The sequence below is a fragment of the Procambarus clarkii genome, chromosome 40 (assembly GCF_040958095.1).
Source record: "Procambarus clarkii isolate CNS0578487 chromosome 40, FALCON_Pclarkii_2.0, whole genome shotgun sequence".
NCBI lineage: Eukaryota > Metazoa > Arthropoda > Malacostraca > Decapoda > Cambaridae > Procambarus > Procambarus clarkii.
In genome coordinates this window covers 22,491,150-22,516,424 of record NC_091189.1, presented here as the reverse complement: position 1 = coordinate 22,516,424, position 25,275 = coordinate 22,491,150, and the positions used below count along the sequence as shown (strand labels likewise).

Here is a 25,275-nt window from a genome sequence, read left to right as displayed (position 1 = left end):
GTACTCGGACCACAAGCTCATTGAAGTGCAAACTAACATTAATAATGGTAGTAGGCCCAAGAGAAACAACAAGCGAGAAGGGTTATTCAATAAATTCAATTTTAATAATAAAAGGATAGACTGGAAGAAAATAAATAGGGAACTTACAAATATTCAATGGGAAAATGTTCTAGGTAATAAAAATCCTACACGAGGAATAGAAAAATTGACTTCTGAAGCATATGAAGTCTGTCTGAAACATGTTCCTTTGAGAAAAGACAGAAAGAGGTCCAATGTAGAAAGACAACGCAGATGACATTACAAAAGAAGGAAGAAATTAATGGAAATGCTTAAGCAGACACGACTTTCCATACAAAGAAGGAATAACTTAAACATGGAAATTGAAGAAATCGAACAGAGACTGAAGCATTCATATCAGACTGAAGAAAGGCAACTAGAACAGAAAGCAGTTCAAGAAATAATGAAAAACCCAAAATATTTCTTCACATATGCTAAATCAAAAGCAAAAACCACGGCCAGTATTAGACCTATTTGTATTAGTAAGGTTCATACACTGAGGATGACAAAGTAGCAGTTGGAGGACATGTTTAGCACCCCGATACACAGCATGAAAGTGGAAGATCCGGACAACTTCTTTATGGACAACTTCTTTATGCGTGATATCCAAACCTCTGTAAATATAACTGATATCAACATGAGCGTGCAAGATTTTGAAAGAGAAATTGACAATATGCCCATGCACTCAGCCCCGGGTCCAGACTCATGGAATTCAATATTTATAAAGAAATGCAAAGTACCAGTGGCACAGGCACTCAGTATAGTGTGGAGGAAGAGCTTGGACACGGGGGAGATACCAAATGCACTTAAAACAGCAGACATAGCCCCTTACACAAGGGAGTTAGCAAAGAACTATAGACCAGTTGCATTAACGTCCCACATAATAGAAGTATTTGAGAGTGATCAGGAGTCAGGTCACTAGTTTCATGGAAACCAATGACCTCCACAACCCAGGCCAATATGGATTTAGAGTGGGAAGATCATGCCTTTCACAGCTACTTGACCATTACTTAATCACTGAGGCATTAGAAGAAAAACAGAATGCAGATGTTGTATACACAGATTTTGTAAAGGCTTTCGACAAATGTGACCATGGAGTGATAGTACACAAAATGAAGTCAATGGGTATAACTGGTAAAGTAGGACGCTGGATACTCAATTTCCTATCGAACAGAACACAAAGAGTAACAGTCAATCAAATAAAATTGAGTTCAAGCGCAGTTAAAAGCTCTGTCCCTCAAGGTACAGTTCTTGCACCACTGCTGTTCCTTATTCTCATATCAGATATAGATAAAAATACAAGTCACAGCTTCGTATCATCCTTTGCAGATGACACAAAAATCAGCATGAAAATTTCCTCTGCTGAAGACATTGAAAAACTACAAGCAGATATTAACAAAGTTTTCGATTGGGCAGCAGAAAATAACATCATGTTTAACAGTGATAAATTCCAAGTACAGTACACCCAAATCCTTTACATTGCTTTTTTGTTCTATATTATGATTTGACTGCATTTTGTACATGGTTTCTGTTTTTATATTTTCATTTTTTCCGTTGCACAAGAGCTGGAACTTATCTTCATTAAATACTTTATTATTTTCTGTAGCCCATTGAAAGACCTGATTTACATCTGATTGGAGGTTTGCTGTGTTCTCTATGTTGTCTACTCTCATAAAATCCTAGTGTCATCTGCAAAGGATGAAACAGTGCTATAGATTGTGTCCTTGTCTATGTCCGATATGAGGATGAGAAAAAGTACTGGAGCAAGCACAGTTCCCTGGGGGACTGAGCTCTTCACGGTTGATGGTCTGGATTTTATTTTGTTGACTATTACACATTGAGTTCTGTTAGTCAGGAAATTGTAGATCCATTTGCCTATTTTTCAGGTAATTCCTTTTGCACGCATTTTGCGTGTAATAACACCAAGGTCACATTTGTCGAAAGCTTTTGCGAATCTGTGTAAATTACTTCAACATTTTGTTTGTTTGTCTTCCATAGCATCTAAGGCCATGTCGTAGTACTTGCCCAGTGGTCCAGCAACTGTGAAAGGCAAGAGTGCCCTGTTCTGAAACCATGTTGTCCAGGGTTATGGAGATGTTGTGATTCCATGTACAGTATTTTGTGGTCTTATTTCTTGGCACTCTCTCACAGATTTTTATGATGTGTGATGTTAGTACTATCTGTCTGTAATTTTTTACCTGTCTTATTTCCTCCTGTATGGAGTGGTGCTATCTCTGCTGTTTTTAGTGTGTCAGGGATAATGCCAGTATCTAGGCTTTGCCTCCAAAGAATGTGAAGGGCCTGCGACTGTTTTTATTTTACAGGTCTTGATGAAAATGGAGTTCCAGGAATCAGTGCCTGGTGTAGAGTGCATAGGCATACTGTCTATGGTTTCTTCAAAATCCAGTGGGGATAGGGTGAAATCTGATATATGATTTGATGTTGGCATCACATCCATGAAAAATTCATTTGGGTTATCAATCTTTGATGTGTTTAGTGGCTCGCTGAAAACAGTCATACTGATTCCTCAGTATTTCGCTCTTTTCTTTGTTGTCATCTGGGATAGTTCCATCTCTCTTTTGCAGGGGCCCGATACTAGATGTAGTTTTTGATCTTGATTTTGCATAGGAGAAAAAATATTTTGGATTTCTCTCTATTTCACTGATGGCCTTTTGCTCTCTTTGTCTCTCTTCGATTTTGTTTGAATCTTGTAGCTTTAGTTCAATCATTTCTATTTCTCTACCTAGCCTTCTTCGTCATTCTTGAGAGAGGGTGTGACTTTCAAGTTGTTCCTCGATTCATTTTCTTCACCTATAGAGGGAATGCCATTCCTCTTACAGTCTGCAGCACTTCCTCCTTTTTTCTTTTTTTATAGGGGTATATTTTATAGGGGTTTGACCATACGTATTTTATTTCTTGAGCTACTGAATATTTTTTTTTTTTTTTTACCAGTCATTGGTTTAGGTTTGCATTTCTAGCTGTTCTTCCCAGCTTATTTCTGTGAGGTCTTGTTTTATTTGCTCCCAGTTAATCTGTTTATTATTAAAATTGAATTGGCTGAATTCTCCTTCCCTGGGACTCGGAACTGGTTCTGCAGGTCTGCTCCCCATGCTTGTCAGAACTTCAATTAGGTTGTGATCTGAGTAACAGGTGTTTGTAATCATTATGTTCCTGATCAATTCATCATTATTAGTGAAAATGAGGTCCAACGTGTTCTCTTTTCTAGTTGGTTCTACTATTTGCTGGTTTAAGGCAAATCTGTCGCACATCTGTAGCAAGTCATTAGCATGTGCTTGTTCATTTAGGCTACTTCTTGGTATTCTTTCTGATATAACTGTATTAGCTAGGTGCTTCCATTTCAGGTGCCGTAGATAAGTCCCCAAGCTGGATGATGTCTTGGGCTGGATTTGTGAGGTTTTCCAAGCAGTGTTCTATTTTAATTAGTTGGTCTTTAAACTGCTAAGGATTTGCTTCCGGTGACTGGTATACAAGGACAATAACTACATTTAGGATTTCTATTTTAATTATCAGCACTTCGACCATATCGTTTGTGGTGTTTAGCAGCTCAGTACAGATGAGTGTGTCTTTGATGTACAGGCTGACCCCACCCTGTAGCCTGTGTTTCCTGTCACATCTGAAAAGATTGTACTCTGAGAGCCATATTTCAACATTATTGTAGTCCTTTGTGAGGGTTTCCATTAGGGCTGCGAACACTGCATTTGCTTCATGTAGGAGGCCATCTATAAAATGAGCTTTGTTAGATTTGCATGTTTTTATACCCCGGATATTATAAAATATCCTGGCAAATAAAAATGATGTTATCGTGTTGGTGGAAGTGCTGGAACTTCACCCGCGCTGACAACTAAGCTGGTATGATGAGTCAAGATAATAATTGAGGTCGCCACACGGTCAGCTAACACTCCCTCCCTCACTTGCCAACATTCCTCCTCCCACTATACTATTTGTGCTGATTTTACATTATATGCACACATTATATATATATGTACACGTATCTACATGTTTTATTCATCATAACTGTACAACTAAGCTGGTCTGGTGTTAAAACAACAAAGTGGCCACCAAAAATCTGTTTGACAAGTGACACAGCAGCTACTAGACAATGCCACTGCTCTCACCAAAATGGCTCTTTTGAGTGTGTGGAATGAATTTACATTATTTCTTATGGGAAAATTCGCTTCGGTTCACGAATTTTAGGGTTACGAACCGTCTCTGGGAATGGATTAAATTCGTAAGCTGAGGTGCCACTGTACTGCCAAACTAAATTTTATAATGTAAAAAGGGAAGTTCATATGCTATTCTAGGACCATAATAACACCAAATGAACAATTTGTGAAATTTAATATTTTTAAGGCATACAGTATTTGAAAACCTTAAATTCTATAATTATTAAAATTAATTATTTAATTGTTTCTGTGTTCATGTAAGGATGTTAATCTGTTATGAAAAGATGGAGCATTAACCATATAGATTAAGTAAAAAACTTTGAGAGAGTTTAAGGAAGTTTCAGAAATCTGTTTCCTGTATACTTAACCTCTGTAATGCGCCGAGTTCATTGTGACATTCCCCATGTGTGCATAAAAGCAAGTGTTTGCAAACATTATTTTGATCTTTGTAAAATGATAAATACCCTCCCTGAACACGTACATGTAAAAAACTAAAAAAACTCCCCTTGCTTTGGCGGTGGGGACGCGGAGAAACGGGCGTCACATGTGACCGGAGGCGGTCACATGGGCCATGCAAGAACCGCGAGTTGCCACAAATATATTTTCAATTATTTGTTCTATGTATTTCCAGTGCAATTTTATTTGTTTTGTTTTATTGTATATGATGCATATTTGTGTCCTTTACAATATGCATACAGAAAAATGTTCATAATGTTTCATGGAACTGTGATACATGTATCGGTAATGTGTCCACAATGAATGTTTATTGTCACAATATTACTTGTTCAAAATTCACTAAAATTACTTTATGTACAGTTTCACACACTATTTACACAGTAACACATTGTATTAGACACTCAGTACAATGCTTCGGAAGCGAGTGATAATCAACGAAGCAGTCCATGATACACAGCGCAACTTCACTCTCGTAGCACCAGGTACGGATTGATTTTTGCTTCCTGTTTCTTCGTTCTGTGTATTTGCAAATAACGCACTCACGTACATCCTTGGCTTTAGTACCTGTAGGTGATATGTAGCCAAGCTTGTGCAGTATAAGGTAGCCTTGAAAAGATTATAGGAAAATATCAATTTGTAAGGTATTCTTGAAAAGATCGCTTTGTAAGGTCCCTCACTGGAACAGATTTCGGTATTCTGGAAGAGATTGTCATTCTTGAAGAGATTCAGCCATTCTGGAAGAGATTCAGCTATTCTTGAAAATACAGTATCTATGGAAAACATCGCCATGGAAACCACTAACACTGTTCATCTATGCTCCTTGTATCAGATGCATCATCACCGAACCCAGAAAACGATTCATCTATTTATCATCTATAAAAATAGAAGATGGCATGGGTGGGTAAGGGTGGCGCTCAGAGCTACAACTGGATACACTCGCTGTATCATCCTCATCGGTGCTGTATCACTTGCATCTGATTTTTGTGTTAGGTCCTTATTGCGCCTAGCTTCATAAATATCATGACTCTTATGTTCTTCAAACAATAAGGTCTGAATTTCACAGACAGTGAGCAATTTTTCATCACTGCGTCGGACAGGTGTTTGGGAGCCAGAGGCGCATGCGCCACCCATGGTTGCTCACTCAGTACTAACCCAGCCAGCAGCCCTAGGACATTCTGGGAATTTTTTCCAAGATGGCTGCCTCTCACTGGAGGCTCCTAAGAGTTCATTTCGTACACAATCTACCACGCATGCATTTTGAATGGGTGCAAAATGTTCAAAAGGTGTTTTCTCGGTTGGTAAAGCACAGCAGTTAACCACTTAACTGTGCCAACCGAGTATTCTCGGTCAGTGGGAAACTGCGCCAACTGAGAAAACTTTTTGATTTTTCGGTACCAATTCTAAATGTGTACGAGGTTGGTTGTGTATGAAATGGACTCTTAGGACCTCCAGTAAGAGGCAGCCATCTTGGAAAAAATTCCCAGAATGCCCTAGGGCTGCTGGCTGGGCTAGTACTGAATGAGCAACCATGGGTGGCGCACGCACCTCTGGCTCCCAAACACCTGTCCGACGCGGTGTTGAAAGATAACGCTCTGTCGGTGAAATTCAAACCTTATTGCTCGAAGAACAAGGGTCATAATATTGGTGAAGCTAGGCGCAATAAGGACCTAACACAGGTCGGATGTAAGTGATACAGCACCTATGAGGACGATACAGCGAGCATATCCAGTTGTAGCTCTGAGTGTCACCCTTGCAATCCTATGCTATCTCCAATTTATTTAGATGATACATAGATGAATCGTTTTCTGCGTTCAGTGATGATGGTTCTGATACAAATAGCATAGATGAACAGTGTTAGTGGCTTCCATGGTGGTGTTTTCCATAGATATTTTCAAGAATACCTGAATTTCTTCCTGACTGACGGACACTCTTTGAGGCAAGCTGAATCTCTTCCTGTGTGGGACCATACAAAGCGATCTTTTCAAGACTACCTTACAAATTGATCTTTTCCTATAATCTTTTCAATACTACCTTATGCCTTACAAGCTTGGCTACATACAACCTACAAGTACTAAAGCCAAGGGTGTGCGTTATTTGCAAGCACACAGAATGAAGAAACAGGAAGCGAAAGTTTATCTGTACCTGGTGCACTGAGAGCGAAGTCGCTCTGTGTACCATGGACTACTTCGTTGATTATTACTCACTTCCGAGGTACTGAGTGTGTTACTGTGTAAATAGTGTGTGAAACTGTACATATTGTAATTTTAGTGAATTTTTAACAGATAATATTGCGACAATAAATATTTATTGTGGACACATTACTGACACATGTATCACAGTTCCATGGAACATTATGAACGTTCTACTGTATACATATTGTAAAGAACACAAATATGCATCATATACAATAAAACAAAAACAAATAAAACCGCATTGGAAATACATAAAACAAATAATTGAAAATATATTTGTGGCAACACCCAGTGCTTGAATGGCCCGCGCGAATGTGTCTGGGCGATTCATGCACGGGCGACCAGGCCCTGATGACGTCACAGTGCACCTTGTCCATGTCCCCACAGTCAAAGTAAGTGGAATTTTGTGTTTATTTTTACATAGACATGTTCAGAGAAGGGAATTTATCATTTTACAAAGAAAAAAAAAATTTTGGGAACACTTTATTTCATGCGCACCGAGGGAATTTCACAATAAACTTGGCGCAGTACGGTGGTTAAGGACGGAATCCAATTTTCACAAACTTGCTCAAACTCTGATATTTTTTTTCATAATCTACATGGCAAATGCACCAACTTTTCCTGATGGATCAACATTGCAACATGAAAAAATATATAAATTATTTTAATAAACTGAAAATTTCCAATTTACAAATTATTTTTAAAAAATATTAAAATTTCACCAATTTGTCTTGTATTTATTATGGTTTTAGAATGGCATATGATGATCATATTCTTTTGTTTTAAATAAGTTTGGGAGTGGAGTTTACTGTAAAAAAAAATTTGATATGACTTTCCAACTATGCGCCAAATTTAGAAGCAATAAGTTATAAGACAAAAATATATGGGTTTATGTAAAAACAAACTAAAGTTTCTTTAGAAAAAAGAACTTTGCACATAATATGTAAAAATAGTGAGAATTGATCAGAGATTGATGTTGTGAAGGTGTATCACAGTTGAAAATATTGTTCAAAGAGAAAAATGAAGATGAAGTTATTGATAACGAATATGGTCATTCTAATGTATGAATTTTCTTGTAGGTTTTAATAAACATTGCTTGGCATTCGTTCTCTAATAAGTGAAAGTTGTAGGTCAATATGTGTTGAAATGAAGTCAAGAAAAAATAACCCTAAACATTTTTTTTAGGTACGTATAGGGATGATGGGTTAGGGATAATAAACATATATATTTCAGTAACTTTATTGCCCATATATACATGATAAGGCCCTCTTCTGGTCCCCATTCAACAAAATAACCTAAAAAATAAAGAGAAGGGAGAGAAAAAATAAAAATTTGCAAGAAAATGACAACATTTACTTTGTAATAAAAATTGTAATACAAATCTGAACAGATTTCCTTTATATTGTTCTGAACTATCACAATAGCATCTAAACTTGAGTCTGATTACATTTTTATGACTAGTTTGAAAACCACATAAAACAGAGAAAGTCACAAGTTCTACCACCTGTGGGGGATTCACATGTTGACCTATTTCATTCCAACTTCACATCCATAGTGACGGGTATGCATTCTCCAAGATGTAGAAACCACAACAAACTCAGCTGTGAAACAAAGATAAATTGATGGCTTCACAAGATATCAAGATATCTCAAGATAACCTCAAGGTAACCTCACGTACAAAGGGACATAAGAAATACTGTACTGGCATTGGGCAATGTATTTATATGATATATAATAAAATTAGGAAAAATAACATACACACTCATTATTGTGTGTGAAATTTGGCCCTCCAGATGGCACTCAGCAATGCCACCAGCTGCATATCTGCTTTGTGGACCCTCCCTACTACTACTACTCTTCTTCTTCTTCGTACGTCAGACAGGTGCTTGCATCTCTCTATCCCTGCATTATCCCTGAGTTCCAGTAAATAGGAGGTGTTATCGTTATATTAAAAAAAATGTATAAAATTCTATTTCTTAACATATTGGGATGAAATTTTCACGACGCTGATGCCAAATGACGTGATATTTGTTTAATATACAGTATTTCAATATTTTTTTTTATTTGGACAAATATTTTTGCAATCCTGGTCCCTTAAGAGAAGATCCCCTAAACTACAGGTGGTGTTCAGAGGCATTTTATGAACAGATCCAGGAACTGGGACTACAATTTATGAAGAGAGGTTATGTTTCCTAAAATTTCCTAGACAGGTAGATGAAGAAACCCAAACCAGTCATATGCCGAGGTAGCCCAACACATGAACCCCCCTGGAAGGTGCAGCAGGTCCACAATCACCTGTGCCAACCTGGTAAGTACATGGGGAGCCAGATTCAAACTAGCAAAAAGGACCTTGAAGCGGTAAGCCTGATGCCCGACTACAAAACCTAGTCAGCCCCTGAACCTGGGATAAATAGGAATGTGCTAGCATGCCCCTTGAGGTCCAGGAACACCATCCAAGCTCCAGCCTGTAAAACCAGGTGCACTTTAACCAAGGTGGTCATGGTCATGCAGAAAGTAGGACAGAGAATGGAGTAGTTCAAACCCAATTCATTGAGTATATACCTTAGGTCAGCGGAGTTCCTCTTCGGATCTGGGAATAACTTGGACACTACCAAAGGGATGCAGTCAATTTGACTAAGCCTGAGGCCAACCAACTTGCAGGTGACCAGATGCAGAACCAGAGAGAACCTGACCCAAAAGCCTGACCCCCCAAGAAAGGGAACAGGAGCTAGCAAAATGAGCCAGATGCCACTCCACTGTGACTTCAAAGGGTGAACTGAAAAAAGGCCAGCACAAACCACAAATGGAATCACCTTTTCGTGATGTGGAATTGCAACGTCTAGTAGAAAAGGAATTTGCAACAGGAAGCGCAACAGCCTGAAAATCTGATTCTCGAGGAACTACCTCGACCAACAGCAGGGGAGGTTCCAACCCTTCTACACTGCCTCCAAGCAGGGGCAGAACCCCAAGAAAACAACAAATGATCAATATCCTGACAAGAAAAAAAAAAAGAGTTGCAAACAGAACTTAGGATATTTCATCATCTAAAAAGAGGAGAGGCCAGATAGGGGAAGCAGATCAAATGGAAAAGGACCAAGCTGTATCAAATGAATGGGTCAATGTGGCTTGTCGACATAAGAGGTGAGGTGAGTAAAATGGTGACTGCCTCCAGAATGAGTGGCAAGCATTTTGGACAAGGCTGCGAAGGTAGGAACCACAGGCTTAAAGGCCTCCACACTGGGCAGTACCAAGTGAAGTCACATTCTCAAGGAGCTGCCTGGAGAACCCCTCCTAAAGACCCAAATCCCAGAAGACTGCCACTAAGGGCAAACATGCTTTGTGGTCATTCACAGTAAGAACACCATACAGCACAGACAGCTGCACATGGAGCTGCCATTGGCCCACATCCCTGGGGTGTGCCGAAGTAAACAAGCAGTTACCGAATGGAGCACAAGCAGCACTGCCAAAGACTAAGACCAGCTGAAAGATGGCACACCACACCTGCCAGTCAAACATGCAGGTTGAACAGAATCCTTGCCAAGCCCTCTTAAGGAAAGGAGGGGTATGTCAGCCAGCCATGATGAATTCAGAACCTCACATCGCAGCCAGTAAGCCGAAATGGACCCATACCCCAAGGAGACCAGATCTATTCAGTGAAAAGGGGTCCAAATTTTGCAGGAAGTATTGAAATAGATTCGCATGAGTCACCGAAGGAGAAACTTGGAAAGACGGAAATCTCTCGAAATAAAAGGATTCTGAGGCACTGAATAGGATCTTAAATCTAACCCGAGGAGGAGCAGCCAAATGATCATATTCATTCATAGGAAGAGAATATGAAAATTTATCCCCTTGAAGCAAAAAACCCCCTGGAGAGGTAACCAAGGGCCAATAAAGGCGGAAAGACACCCATGACACCACTCTTCAGGCTCTCCCTGAGCCCCAGAAACCTGCTACAAAGGCTTTGGGGTAGAGCCGTAGTTCTCGTCCAACAGAAAAGTGTCCTGCAGAGGAAGAGAAGGCTCAGTGAGGGGTTAGGGGTGGGGACTAGAAAACTCAACTGCCTCCACTGTGTGTGTATGAATGTGGCTACCCACAGAGAAGGCAGACCTACACCACCGAGCTAAACCCCGCCCCTGACTCCAAAACCCTCAGAGGTTTTGGAGCTGGAACGATGGGGTGGATGGGGAGGAGACCAGAAGCAGGCCGAACTGTGTTGCAAGGGGAAGGAATAAAGGGTGTGGTAGAGATCACCGATACCCCCTCAGTTCCCGGTCCAAAAATATTGTATGAATGTCTAATCCTAGCTTTCAAAGTGGCAGCTGCCTGAAAAGCTTCTGCATTTGAAATTGAATCAGTTAAAGCAGATGGTCATTCTTTCTGCTTCCACCATGCTGTCACTGACCCAACAGACAGCATGGCATAGGCAGAAAGAATGACCATCATTTAGTAGCCAAGATGATGAGCACCCTTCAAACTCATTCATGGTGAGTGTGGGCTTGATAGGCCAATCTTATTCCAACGACCTGTGAGGGGGGATTACCAATGCCTGAAGGCAGCTAGCCAAGCAGGACACCCTGGCACTGAGGCTGCTCACCAGAAGACAGATGCCAAGTGGATCATATAAACAAATGCATGAGCTCCTGCATACCCAAGTACAACCGACAGAATGCCTCAGCCCCAAACAGAGGAGGGAAAGACTCGTCAATAGCCCTAAGTGAGGCTCTCTACCCTGATGGCCTCACTTCTTGGGCAAATTCCTGAATGCACCAGTGCAGGGAAGCCGGGTAGAAAACACACACTCACACAAAGCTGAAACTAAAATATAAAACAGTACAAAGCAATGGCTTTGTACTTGTTCCTCACAGGAACAAATCCATTGATGGCCAGGAATTAGCTTCCAGCAGAGGGGGGCTTGCTTCTTCTGATAGACCTGAAGCTGTGTCTACTAAGGCATCAGCCGAAGAACTGACAAGGAGGATGGCTGTGTGCAGATGCTGGGATGCCTGGTGGTGAAATTCAGTACTGTACTATGTGTTTTGCACTAATATTGAATGTTTCTCTTGCTCTGTGTGAATTGTTTGCAGAGTTGTTTGGCATTTTTGAGTCTTTCTTGATTTTTAACCCTCCAGTTGTCTGTAAAGCTTCACTGACTTTCTGGATGCTTTCCTAGTGTGGTGGCGAATTGTCACTTGTTCTCTTTCCCTCTGTGAGGAGGCCAGATTTTGTCTCTGGTCCCCAGTAAGCCAAGCAGAACAACAACTAATGTGACCCATTTGCATGGAGCAATCTCAGCGAGAGAGCTTTAGGGAGTCAGAGGGGTTCCTGTAGAAAACCCATCATTATATGTAATTAAGAGCCTCTTTCTGGTAGAGACTTGTTGGCTTCCTGAAGATATCGAGGCTTCTCTAGAAAAGCTTTGAAAACTCTTTAAGGATCAATCACACAAAATTGCAGATAGTGTTTAGTGTAGTGCAGGTGTTAATGTGTCCCATGAGTAAGTAATATTTATATAAGTACAATGTTGGGCACTGCTCATATATATACATTTTAGAGTTAAAGTTAAAATGCTTTGAATGTAAAGAAAGTTGTTTGAAATAAATTTTTATAATGCATATTTACATGTGTCCACTTGATTCCTTACATCTTTGAATCACTGCATTAATTATTCACAAAATTTAAAATAAATTTACGTGTGTTAAATTTTAAACAGGTAAATGTGAACTGTATGTATATTACATGAGAAAATCAATTGGAGCACTGAAGTGACTCAAATAAAACCGGATACCCCCAACAATGCACCTTACCCCTGTACCACGACCTGGTAATAAGTTATACAATCTGGGATTCCACTGAATCCACAGGAAGTCTTGAGGCTTCTACTGAAGCCAGTAAAAGTTTCATATGTAATCCCATGCACTCTCGTGTAGGTAAAGTATGCTCCATCTTCAGATACACAAGGAAATCATGCTAATATGATATATATATCAATGAGAAAATCAGTTGGGAGTACTAAGCCTGGAGCATATAGTAGATGAACTACTTTACCTGCACCAGAGTGCATGGGGGATACTGTATATGTAAAACTTGGACCAGTTTTAGTAGAAGCCTCCAGATTTCCTGTGGATTCATGGAATCCCAGGTTGTATGACCTATTACCATGTTGTAGTACAATGGTAAATTATGCGGCTGGAAGTACCCTGATTGCTGGTTTATCACCTCAGTGCTCCAGTTGATTTTCTCATTGATATACAGTATATCATATTAGTGTGATCTTGTTGTGTATGTTACATATTTATTTTAAGTTAAATATGAGTTAATTTGTCATACGTTTTGGGTAATTGTATAAATTCAGTAATGCTGTGATTTGAAACTTCGTAAATTGTTCATGAGGACATTCTGTATATTTGTGTGTATAATACTGTAAGTTTACCAGATGCAGAATGTGTGTGTGTGTTTCATTGAATACGATTGCATATTCCATGTATTGTATATTGCATATTTATATATACAATGTATATTGCATATATATTGCATACAATTGCATATTGTATATTGCATATTTAGAGGATTTCTCTAAATGTCATTTAATCCCCTTCCAATTAAACCAAGATGCAAGAGCATTAGTCAGAGAGATAGAAGCCCTAAACAAAAAAATAATCAGCATGGAATATGCAGTCATATTCAGTAAAACAGATCTGTATGTACTACAGTGTATACTGTAGTATATTAAAATCATTGTCCTAGGCCAAGTTTAGCTGTTCAGGTATTATAATTTTAATATGCCTCATCATACCCACATTCACATGGGGGAACACTGAACATACTGTATAGGTATGTTTGACCTGAAGATAAACGATGATGATAACTGGTTTCATCCTCAGGGTTACCAGCACATGGTTGGGTCCAGCAGCATCATGGTAGCCACATGCGGATGCGGAAGGAGTCGGGTAAGTGATTTGTTAGGATGGGGTCAATTTTGACCGACTGATATATCGGGAGTTAAAAGTACAGTATTTTTGCCATTGTTACCCCCTCTTTCTTCTTTAGTCCAATATGAATTATGTAAATAGGAAAATTAACCCCTTGTTTAAAAGTAATATTTTCACATGTGAAGTACTGTATTCTATGTTATTCTGATAGTTTTTAAATATTAAATCTTGGTGTGTGTTTCTGGGAATGCATAAAAATGATGACAATTTTGTTTCAAGACTGGATTTGTCATTGAAAAGTAAGTCTTTACACAACTTATCTCATCTAAATGGTAATATCACTCTTTTTTAGAGTATACTGTATATAACATCATGAATATTAAATGGTTGTAAAACTAATACTGGACTATCCTTTTATTAGATTTAATTATTGGATCTCATTACCAGTGAGCTTTGGATCTGACATTTCGACACTGTATTTAAATAGTCTGCTCTTTGCTGGTGTCATCCCTTACAGACTTAAAAATAGCAGAGGTTGCATTATTCCACATAGAGCAGCATAGTAAAAGTAGAAAATTATAAACAAATAGCACTAACATCACCCATAAAAATATATATAAAAAAAAGTGCTATGAATTAAGATCACAAAACACATTTGATCACAATGGCTACATAATCCTGGCCAACAAGGGCTTAGAGCAGGATGCTCCTGCTACTAAGAATTGTTAGACCACTGTGATGTGGCCCCAGATGCTATGGAAGACATGAACTTCACAGAATCTTTGATGAATATGACAGTAGTGTCATTGTCAGTGTCACAAAATGTACACAAAAGAAATAATTGGAATGTAGGAAGATGTTCCGTTAATTTCCTAACAAATAGACCCCAAAGAGTAATAGTCGAGAATGACAATGACTTTATGACAATCTTTCTTTGTTTCAAATGTGTTCCATTTGTTTTGTATTTTTCATTTACGTCTCAATAATGGAGCAAACTACCTGACAAACACTGAACGAACCTTTATGGCATTTGTCTGTTTTTCAAATTGTTTCAACTTTTTTTTTTTATTTTCGTTTATTTTTTATATAAGAAACATGGAGCAGCCTACCTGCCGAACATCGAATGAACCTTTTTGACATTTGTTGTATTTCAAATTTTTTGTTTTTTCTACAAAAAAGTCATTGCTATGCAACAACTCAGCAGTCATTAGCCAGTCATATCCCAGCATCATTAGCATCTTTAAACAAAAACAACATAATTTATTTGCATCGTCGGAGGCGTCCGAGAATGTGCGAGAAGCAGCGGGACCCCACCATGTGGTCTTGTCGTCATTAAAACGAGCAGTCGCCATACGAGACGAAATTGTCGGTGATCTGGGTGATCGTTACTCAAAATGCTCGCCATTTGAGGCGATCGTCACTCAAGGTTCTACTGTACTGTATATTAATGGATGAAAAGGCATAATATAGGAGATAATAATTAGGTGTTTTTAAATATAAACACAAAATAACGTGTTTTTAAATATAAACACAAAATAAGGCATTTTTAAATATAAACACAAAATAAGGCGTTTTTAAATATAAACACAAAATAAGGCGTTTTTAAATATAAACACAAAATAAGGCATTTTTAAATATAAACACAAAATAAGGCGTTTTTAAATATAAACACAAAATAAGATGTTTTTAAATATAAACACAAAATAAGGTGTTTTAAATATAAACACAAAATAAGGTGTTTTAAATATAAACACAAAATACACACAGACTTTAACAAAAATTCAAAATGTAGGTTCAGAAAATTCCTAGGTATATATTGGTTTAGAAATGGGGTTGTTAATTTCTGAAACAAATTATAAACTTGTTCCTAGCGAAGGTTGAGCATACATATGAATAAATCTGGTTGTACATAAATAGGAGCCACCATACATAGGCCAGTAGGCCTTCAATAGTTGCCTTTGCTCTTAAGTTCTTAGTTTTACAAATACAGTATGCAGTACACTGTAAAATACAAAATACAGATGATAAATTTCAATAGAACTGGGGAAAAATGTATACAAACTTACATTAAAATTAATAGTACTGTATATTAAGAGGAGAACAGGATTTCAGAACACTAGACTATTTCCAAAACAATGGAATTATGGTCCATAAACACAAGAGATTACCCGGGATTATATAGAAAAAGACAGTACAAGCACCATATGAGATATTACACAAGAATCAGTCACACAAAGAACAATTATGACAGTGAGATATTGTTACCAGAATTCAATCTTTTCAGATGTGATAGAAAACATAGGCTACAGGGTGGGGTCAGCCCCTGTATGGAAGACACTCATCTGCAGTGAGCTGCCAAACACCACAAATGGTGAAAGTGCTGATAATCAAAAATATAAATTCTAAATGTGGTGACTGTCTTCGTATATAAATTGCCAGATGCAAATCCTTAGCATTTTAAAGGCCAATTAATGAAATGGAATACTGTTTAGAAACCCCCTCACAAACCCTGCCCCAAACATCATCATACTTGGTGACTTCAGTTTACGGCACCTAAAATGAAAAAATGTGGCAAATACAGTTATACCAGAGAATCCCAGGAAGCAGAGTAAGTTAATTCACACATAAATGACCTTGAACAGATGTGTGACAGATTTGCCTTAAACCAGCAATTAGTAGAATTATTTAGAAAACACCTTAGATCTGATTTTTACAATAACAAATTGATTAGGGACATAATGGATTACAAATTCATGTTACTCAGATTACAACTTAAGTGAAGTTCAGATATGCATGGGCATAACCTGTACAATAAGTCTCAAATCCAAGAGGAGAAGAATTCAGCAAATTCAATATACTGTAATAGCAAATGGATTAACTGGGAAAAAATAAACCAAGATCTCACAGAAATATGCTGGGAAAGACCACTAGATAATGCAAACTTAAACCAGTGCCCTGAAAAATTAGCAGAATAACACTAGAAATATGTGCAAGTCACTAAGGGGAAAGAGAAAAAGATGTAAACTGGAACGAGAATGGCATTCCCTTTATAAGCGATGAAAACAAATCACAGAACATCTCAAATGCTCCACTCTATTCCAAGAACAACAAAGAAGGCTATTTGGAGAAACAAACAATTGAACTAAAGTTGCAAGAATCATATAAAACCCAAGAGAAGCAGAGAGAGAGCAAAAGGCCACAGGCAAAATAAAAAGGAATACAAAATACAGTACTTTTTCTCCTATGCAAAATCTCAAATAGAAACTATCCTGCATTGGGCCCCTCGCACGATAATTTATTTATTTTTTACCTGTCAGTTCTGAGGATCAATGTCCCCATGGTTGTTGGTCTTGTCAACCAGGCTGTTTGATGTAGCTACTTGCAGCCTGATGTATGAGTCACAGCTAGGTTGATCAGGTATCCTTAGAAGGCATTTGTCAAGTTCTGTTTTGGACATTGTGAGAGATCGGCCAGTTATGCCCCGTATGTGCAGGGAAAAGTGTTGAAAAGTCTTGGGTCTCTGATGTTGATTGAGTTTTATCTCGCCGTGCCTATTGCACCTCTGTTTTTCAGTGGGGTTGTTTTGCACATCCTGTTGTGCCTTCTGTTCTCATATCATATTATTTCTTTGTGCAGATTTGGAACAAGTCTTTCTAGTACTGTATTTCCAAGTGTAAATTATTATGTATCTCTTGCCTGCACTAGGGAGTGCAGTTTTAAAAATTTTAAGCGATCCTAATAATTTATATATTTTATTGAATGGATTCAGGTAGTCAAAAATCTTTGCACACTTTGCAGGTCAGCAATTTCTCCAGCTTTTATTGGGTCTGTTAGTGTGCAACAATATTCCACTCTAGAGCACTCGTGTCTAAAAAGTATAATCTTGGTGTGGCATCTCTAGTTTGAATGGTTCTTGTTATCCAAGCTGTAATTTTCTTAGTTGTGACAGCTACTTTGTTGTGTTCTTTAAACGTAAGGTCTTCAGACATTGTAAGGGAGGGCATGAGGTTCTAAGCCTTACCCTAGACTACAAACTAGATAATCGTAGATAAACTAGAAAACCGTACCCTAGATAATCGAAACCCATCCTTACGAAACACACTCCTCACTCCTAGGGCCAAACAAGGTTAAAGTATACACCTAGGGAAAATAATACTTGCTATCTTTACAAAGAATTTTATTTCTAGAGCTTAAAGTTACTTTACAAGATAACTATGCAAATGAAAATACTATTTTCACAGAAAATATACTGTATTACATTGAAAAGTGTTACAGTACTTTGAAAACTGGTCTCACTAAAACTTGGACTTAAAGTTGCTACATTACTTTATAATCTTCTTACAACTCTAATTGTGATTTGCAGATATTTTAACAGACAAGGTTCTCACTAGTTAAACCAGTATCATGGACAATGAATGGTAGGACTCAGAACACATGTTCAGAAATACACTCTCTGGAATGGATGAACACCAACAAAAATTAATGCCAGCCGACCACTGGGACATGTACACAATTTATATACTGTACCTATATCTTACACCTAACTATTCTAGGAATAGCACCACAAATGGCATAAGTTGTCATTGTACAATTCTTATTGTTGAAAAACCACTGAGCGTCCCACTGATATTGGCAGGTCTGCTACTTATCCCCACCGCCAGCAAAGTGAATGAATCACCGGCACGTGTTTTCTGTCCAACCACCAGCAAAAACAGTGGCACCTCGACTTACGATTGCCCCGACTTACGATAATTTCGAGTTACGATGTAAATTTAATAAAAAAAATGCGACTCGACATACGATGGTGTCGTCAACTAACGATATTTGTTGGTACACGTTCGGGTCGACCGAGCGTGTGGTTCCCGGTCACGCGGCCGACCTGCCTCAGTTTACTACAGCTGCCCACTTAGTGATGATCGCGCCCATAAGAAATTCCGATTTTGTGGTGATTTTTTGCATTTTAAACATTAAAGTAATTATTATATATCACGCCATGAGTCTCAGGAAAGTCAGTGGTAAGGCTCAACATACGAAAACCCATGTAAGGATGACCATAGAGCAGAAACAAGAGATCATTCATAAATATGAAGATGGTGTGCAGGTTGTTGAACTAGCTAGGCAGTCCAACAAATCCCAGTCAACGATATCCACCATACTGGCTAAGAAAAAGGACATTATGAGTACTAAAGTGGCAAAGGCGTATCAATAAACACGAAACATAGAACACAAACACTTGAGGATGTTGAACAGTTATTATTAATTTGGATACACAACAAAGAGTTAGCGGGTGATAGAGTTTGAGGCCATCATTTGTGAAAGGCAAGAAAATTGCATGAAGACCTTTTAAAGAAAACCCCTGGAACGAGTTATGCAAATGCGAAAGAGTTTAAGGCGAGCAGAGGATGGTTTGAGAAATTTAGAAAAAGAAGTAGCATTCATAGTGTTCTGTGTGTTGTATGTTGCGAGCTGGTGGAAGAACACAGCAAAGAACTGACCACCGAAGAACTTCACAAGGAGCAGCAACAAGAGACAGCTGAAGAAATTTTTTCAGGGAAGGAGGAGACAGTACAGAATGTCCCTTCCTCTTTAATTAAGAAAATGTGTGCAGCATGGGAAGAATTGCAAACTTTTACTGAAACAACTCACCCAAATCACGGTGCAGTAGGCCGTTGCCTTAATCTTTTTAATGACACTGATGCCTCACTACAGACAAAAATTAAAACATATGGAAAAACAAAAATCTCTGGAAAGGTTATTAGTGAGACAAACAAGCAGTGAATCACAACCAGGTCCTAGTGGTATGCAGGCAAAACGTAAGAGAGAGTACCCCAGAAAAGTCATCACTGCCTGATGTTATAATAGAAGGGGAATCCTCTTCCAAACAGTAACACCTCTCCTCCTCCCCCCCCCATCACCATCTTCCATATGCCATCAAGAGACCTCCATAAAGGTAAGATAAACTTATGTCCTGTATTGTAGTTAGAAAAAACATTGTATTTAGTATAAAATGTATTTGTAAGTTAATATTTTGGAGGGTGCGGAATGGATTAATTCAATTCCCTTTATTTCTTATGGGAAAAATCGCTTCAACTTACGATATTTCGACTTACGATCCGTCTCTGGGAACGGATTACCATCGTAAGTTGAGGCCCCAGAGGGAGGGAGGGAGCCGGTCGGCCGAGCGGACAGCATGCTGGACTTGTGATCCTGGGTTCGATCCCAGGCGCCAGCGAGAAACATTGGGCAGAGTTTCTTTCACCCTATGCCCCTGTTACCTAGCAGTAAAATAGGTACCTGGGTGTTAGTCAGCTGTCACGGGCTGCTTCCTGGGGGTGGAGGCCTGGTCGAAGACTGGGCCGCGGGGACACTAAAAAGCCCCGAAATCATCTCAAGATAACCTCAAGAAGATAACCCCACTGTAGTTTGCAAATTTTATCCCCCAATTTAACCCTTAAACTGCGCATGGCATATATATATACGCCATGAGTAACATGTCCCACGGTGCACATGGCGTATATATACGCCGTAGGGTACCAGGCACGATTCAAATGGCCCGTGGCTACACGGGGTTCACATTAGTTCCCTCAGACCTCTTGTAAACAGATGCCATTTTTTTAAAAAATCGTGGGCAATATTCTCCGGTGTGAGAGGCACAGTACTGTTGGAGCAACCAAGGGTGGCGCACGCAGCATGAGCGAACAGTATTGCAGTTCAGCTTGTGACCACAGCATCGCCGAAAAATGTCAAAATAAATATATAACTGCTATTATTTAGCGATGACAATACAGTATTACAGAGGACCCTTGACTGTGATAAAAATGACCAGGATCGTGATAATAGCAGCATTGTTTTGATAATTTGCGCTGTGGGAGGAGTGATGCTGAGGGACGGAGGGAGATACAGTAGCATCGTTTACTGACTGTGTGGCCACCTGTTATTGTCTACATTCACCATACCAGCTCAGTGGTTCTCTATGGTGAACACAAATATAGATACTTCTATATAATGTGTGTATTAGTGTAATAACAGCAAAAGGATTATGTTGGGAGGAGCCATTTGGGTGACGGAGGTGACGTCGTCTGCATGATTTGTCTGGCTGTATAGAGGGTGGCCACTATGCTCTTTGGGCACTCTACAGGCTTAGGTGTACAGTTACGGTGCATACAATATGTAGATACTTTCATATAATATGTGTATATAGTGTAATAACACTGCAAACAGTATTGTTGGGGGAGAACGTTTAGTGCATGTGACCTTGAATGAGTGAGGGAGCCGCCAGCTGACTGTGTGTATAGCGACGACTCTTAGTGCCTGAACTAACTATATCAGCTTAGTTGTACAGTTGTGTTGAACAAAACATGTAGATACTTATATATAACGTCTGTATATTGTGAATAAAGTATAAAACAGGATGGTGGGAGGAGAAAGTGGGCGAGTGAGGCTTGTTGAGGGAGTTAGTGGCAACGAGTGGCTGGCAGGTGTGTGGCGGTCACTCCTCATTGCTTTTCGACTCATAATACCAACTTAGTGGTTCGTTATGGTGAACAAAACATGCAGATACTTATATATAACCTGTGTATATAGTGTAATAACAGCAAAACTATTTGTTTATTGTTTTATGAACATAATAATTGAGTCACTAATATGCACGCCATACATTTGAGTACAGTATAGCGATGATTTGCCTCTTTTATTATATAAATATATCACACTACACACTATTGAATAAAATTACTGCAAAAAAACTAAGAAAAAATCAGAGACACTTGAAATAATTAGGTGACAATGTCTTTGTGGCAATTCCCCCCTGTCAGCTCTGGTGATGCTGACCAGCTCTGACGACCGCTCCGTCAACGCCCACTTTTTGCCAGACTTCCTCTGTCTATTGCGCCCAAAATATGTCACCTACGATTTTATTTATATTTTTCCCGTGCTCAGGGAACACAAATTAACATTTTTAGAAGACAAAATAATTTTTTAGAATTTATTTTTTCTTGCGCACATTGGTGTAAATCTCCTCAGGACCCCTTAGCAGCTTAAGGGTTAATTATATATTTCTCATTGAGTTCCAAACGGGTTTCCTACATTTAACACTGATTTTTACAGCATCTTTTCCATTCACTGAATGTACTTGGGACAATTTATTTTTCTTCCTTGCCTTGATGTTCATATTATTTTAGAGGGGAACATTATTACACTGTGATAATGCACTATGTGTGTGTGTGTGTGTGTGTGTGTGTGTGTGTGTGTGTGTGTGTGTGTGTGTGTGTGTGTGTGTACTCACCTAGTTGTACTCACCTAGTTGTGTTTGCGGGGGTTGAGCTCTGGCTCTTTGGTCCCGCCTCTCAACCGTCAATCAACAGGTGTACAGATTCCTGAGCCTATCGGGCTCTGTCATATCTACACTTGAAACTGTGTATGGAGTCAGCCTCCACCACATCACTTCCTAATGCATTCCATTTGTCAACCACTCTGACACTAAAAAAGTTCTTTCTAATATCTCTGTGGCTCATTTGGGCACTCAGTTTCCACCTGTGTCCCCTTGTGCGTGTTCCCCTTGTGTTAAATAGACTGTCTTTATCTACCCTATCAATCCCCTTCAGAATCTTGAATGTGGTGATCATGTCCCCCCTAACTCTTCTGTCTGTGTGTGTGTGTGTGTGTGTAATTACCTAAGTGTAATTACCTAAGTGTAGTTACAGGATGAGAGCTACGCTCGTGGTGTCCCGTCTTCCCAGCACTCTTTGTCATATAACGCTTTGAAACTACTGACGGTCTTGGCCTCCACCACCTATTTTGTATGTAGTGATCATATCACCTCTTTTTCTTCTGTCTTCTAGTTTTGGCATATTTAATGCTTCTAACCTCTCCTCGTAGCTCTTGCCCTTCAGTTCTGGGAGCCACTTAGTAGCATGTCTTTGCACCTTTTCCAGTTTGTTGATGTGCTTCTTAAGATATGGGCACCACACAACAGCTGCATATTCTAGCTTTGGCCTAACAAAAGTCATGAACAATTTCTTTAGTATATCGCCATCCATGTATTTAAATGCAATTCTGAAGTTAGAAAGCATAGCATAGGCTCCTTGCACAATATTCTTTATGTGGTCCTCAGGTGATAGTTTTCTATCTAGAACCACTCCTAGATCTCTTTCTTTATCAGAATTCTTTAAAGATTTCTCACATAATATATAGGTTGTGTGGGGTCTATGTTCTCCTATTCCACATTCCATAACATGACATTTATTAACATTAAATTCCATTTGCCAAGTGGTGCTCCATATACTTATTTTGTCCAGGTCTTCTTGAAGGGCATGACAGTCATCTAAATTTCTTATCCTTCCTATTATCTTAGCATCATCAGCAAACATGTTCATATAATTCTGTATACCAACTGGTAGATCATTTATGTACACAATAAACATCACTGGTGCAAGAACTGAACCCTGTGGTACTCCACTTGTGACATTTCTCCATTCTGATACATTGCCTCTGATTACTGCCCTCATTTTTCTATCAGTCAGAAAATTTTTCATCCATGATAGAAGCTTACCTGTCACCCCTCCAATATTTTCCAGTTTCCAGAACAACCTCTTATGTGGAACTCTGTCGAAAGCCTTTTTTAGGTCCAGATAGATGCAGTCAACCCAACCATCTCTTTCCTGTAAGATCTCTGTGGCTCGATCATAGAAACTGAGTAAATTCGATACACAGGATCTTCCAGATCGAAAACCATACTGTCTGTCTGATATTATATCATTTCTCTCTAGGTGTTCTACCCATTTAGTTTTGATTAGTTTTTCCAATACTTTCACTATTACACTTGTCAATGATACAGGTCTATAATTGAGGGGGTCTTCCCTGCTGCCACTTTTGTAGATTGGAACTATGTTAGCCTGTTTCCACCCGTCTGCTACGATTCCTGTACACAGGGATGCCTGAAAGATCAGGTGAAGTGGAATGCTGAGCTCAGATGCACATTCTCTCAGAACCCATGGTGAAACGCCATCTGGGCCAGCTGCTTTGTTCTTACCGAGCTCCTTGAGCATTTTTTCCACTTCGTCTCTAGACACCTCTATGTGTTCTATGTTGTTCTCTGGAATTCTTATTGTATCTGGTTCCCTAAAGATTTCATTTTGTACAAACACACTTTGGAACTTTTCGTTTAGTGTTTCACACATTTCCTTTTCATCTTCCGTGAATCTATTTCCCATTTTCAACCTCTGAATATTATCCTTTACCTGCAATTTGTTGTTTATGAATTTATAGAATAGACCTGGTTCTGTTTTACATTTGTCCGCAATCCCTTTTTCAAAATTTCTTTCTGCCTCTCTCCTCACTGCCGTGTAGTTGTTTCTCGCATCTTTGTATCGCTGGTATGTTTGGGGGTTCGGCCTCTTCCTGTATTGATTCCATTTTTGTGTCTTTCGGTCTCTAGCCCTCTCGCAATTTCTATTGAACCAATCCTGTTTCCTAGTTCTGCATCTCTGTTTTGGTATAAATTTTTTTGTGCCTTTATCATATATTTCACAAAACTTGCCATACATTTCATTCACTTCCTTGCCTAGCATCAAGTCTGTCCAATTATACTCACTAAAAAAATTTCTAAGGTCACCATAATGTCCTCTCCTGAAGTCTGGTTTTTCAACTGCTTCAACCTCCTTATTTTCTTCCAGCTTATAATGCATTGCATACTTTATTCCCAAAAAGACATGGTCACTTTTACCCAAGGGAGGAAGGTACTGAATGTCAAATATCTCTTCCTCCTTCCTGGTAAATATCAAATCTAGCATGGAGTGTGTGTGTGTGTGTGTGTGTAGAAGTAGCCACTGTGCTGGCGGGAATTTCAAATGTCTTTTCCTTACAACCCAGCACAGTTTCAACTGTTCACTGCCAGTTATCAACACTAACACATTGTTCCAAAAAAAAGGACCCCCTTCCTTACAAAAGGATTACTTCTAAATCTTTTACATTGCTCTTTCTTTCAATTGTGTGGTTTGACTCAGTTTTATAAGTGGTTTCTGTTTTGATACTTCATTTTTTCATAGCACAGTAGCTGGAACTTATCCTCATTGAACATCATTTTATCTTCTGTGGCCCAGTGAAAAGCTTGATTAACATCAGATTAGAGGTTTGCTGTGTCTTCTCTATTGTCTACTCTCATGAAAATCCTAGTATTATTTGCAAAAGATGATACATTACTATAGTTTGTATCCTTATCTGTCTGATATGAGACAGGAGTGCCTTGTTTTGAACCCATGTTGTCCAGGGTTATGTAAACACTGTGATTCCATGTATTTTATGATCTTAAGTCTTAGCCCTCTTTCAAAGATTTTTACGATGTGTGATGTTAGAGCTATTCGTCTACAATTATTTTGCATCTGCTTTACTACCTTCTTTTTGAAGTGGAGGCATCTCCACTGTTTTATGTCAGAGATATCACCAGTATCTGGGCTCTAA

At 38.9% G+C, this 25,275-nt stretch overlaps 1 protein-coding gene across 15 annotated transcripts in view; it reads left to right on the top strand.

Annotated features, from left to right (window-relative positions):
- The window catches only part of LOC123757975 (tyrosine-protein kinase Src64B), a 322,311-nt gene that overhangs the window by 187,545 nt on the left and 109,491 nt on the right, over positions 1-25,275 (top strand). For 11 of the 15 annotated variants that reach the window (XM_069338854.1, XM_069338847.1, XM_069338843.1 and 8 more), the window contains one exon: positions 13,771-13,836. The exons of 3 other annotated variants lie outside the window; for them this stretch is intronic. In XM_069338854.1, the coding sequence (XP_069194955.1) occupies positions 13,771-13,836 (66 nt within the window). Of the gene's footprint in view, positions 1-9,093; positions 9,198-13,770; positions 13,837-25,275 lie in introns of those variants that run through there. One more of the 15 variants, XM_045742037.2, reaches the window with a different exon arrangement.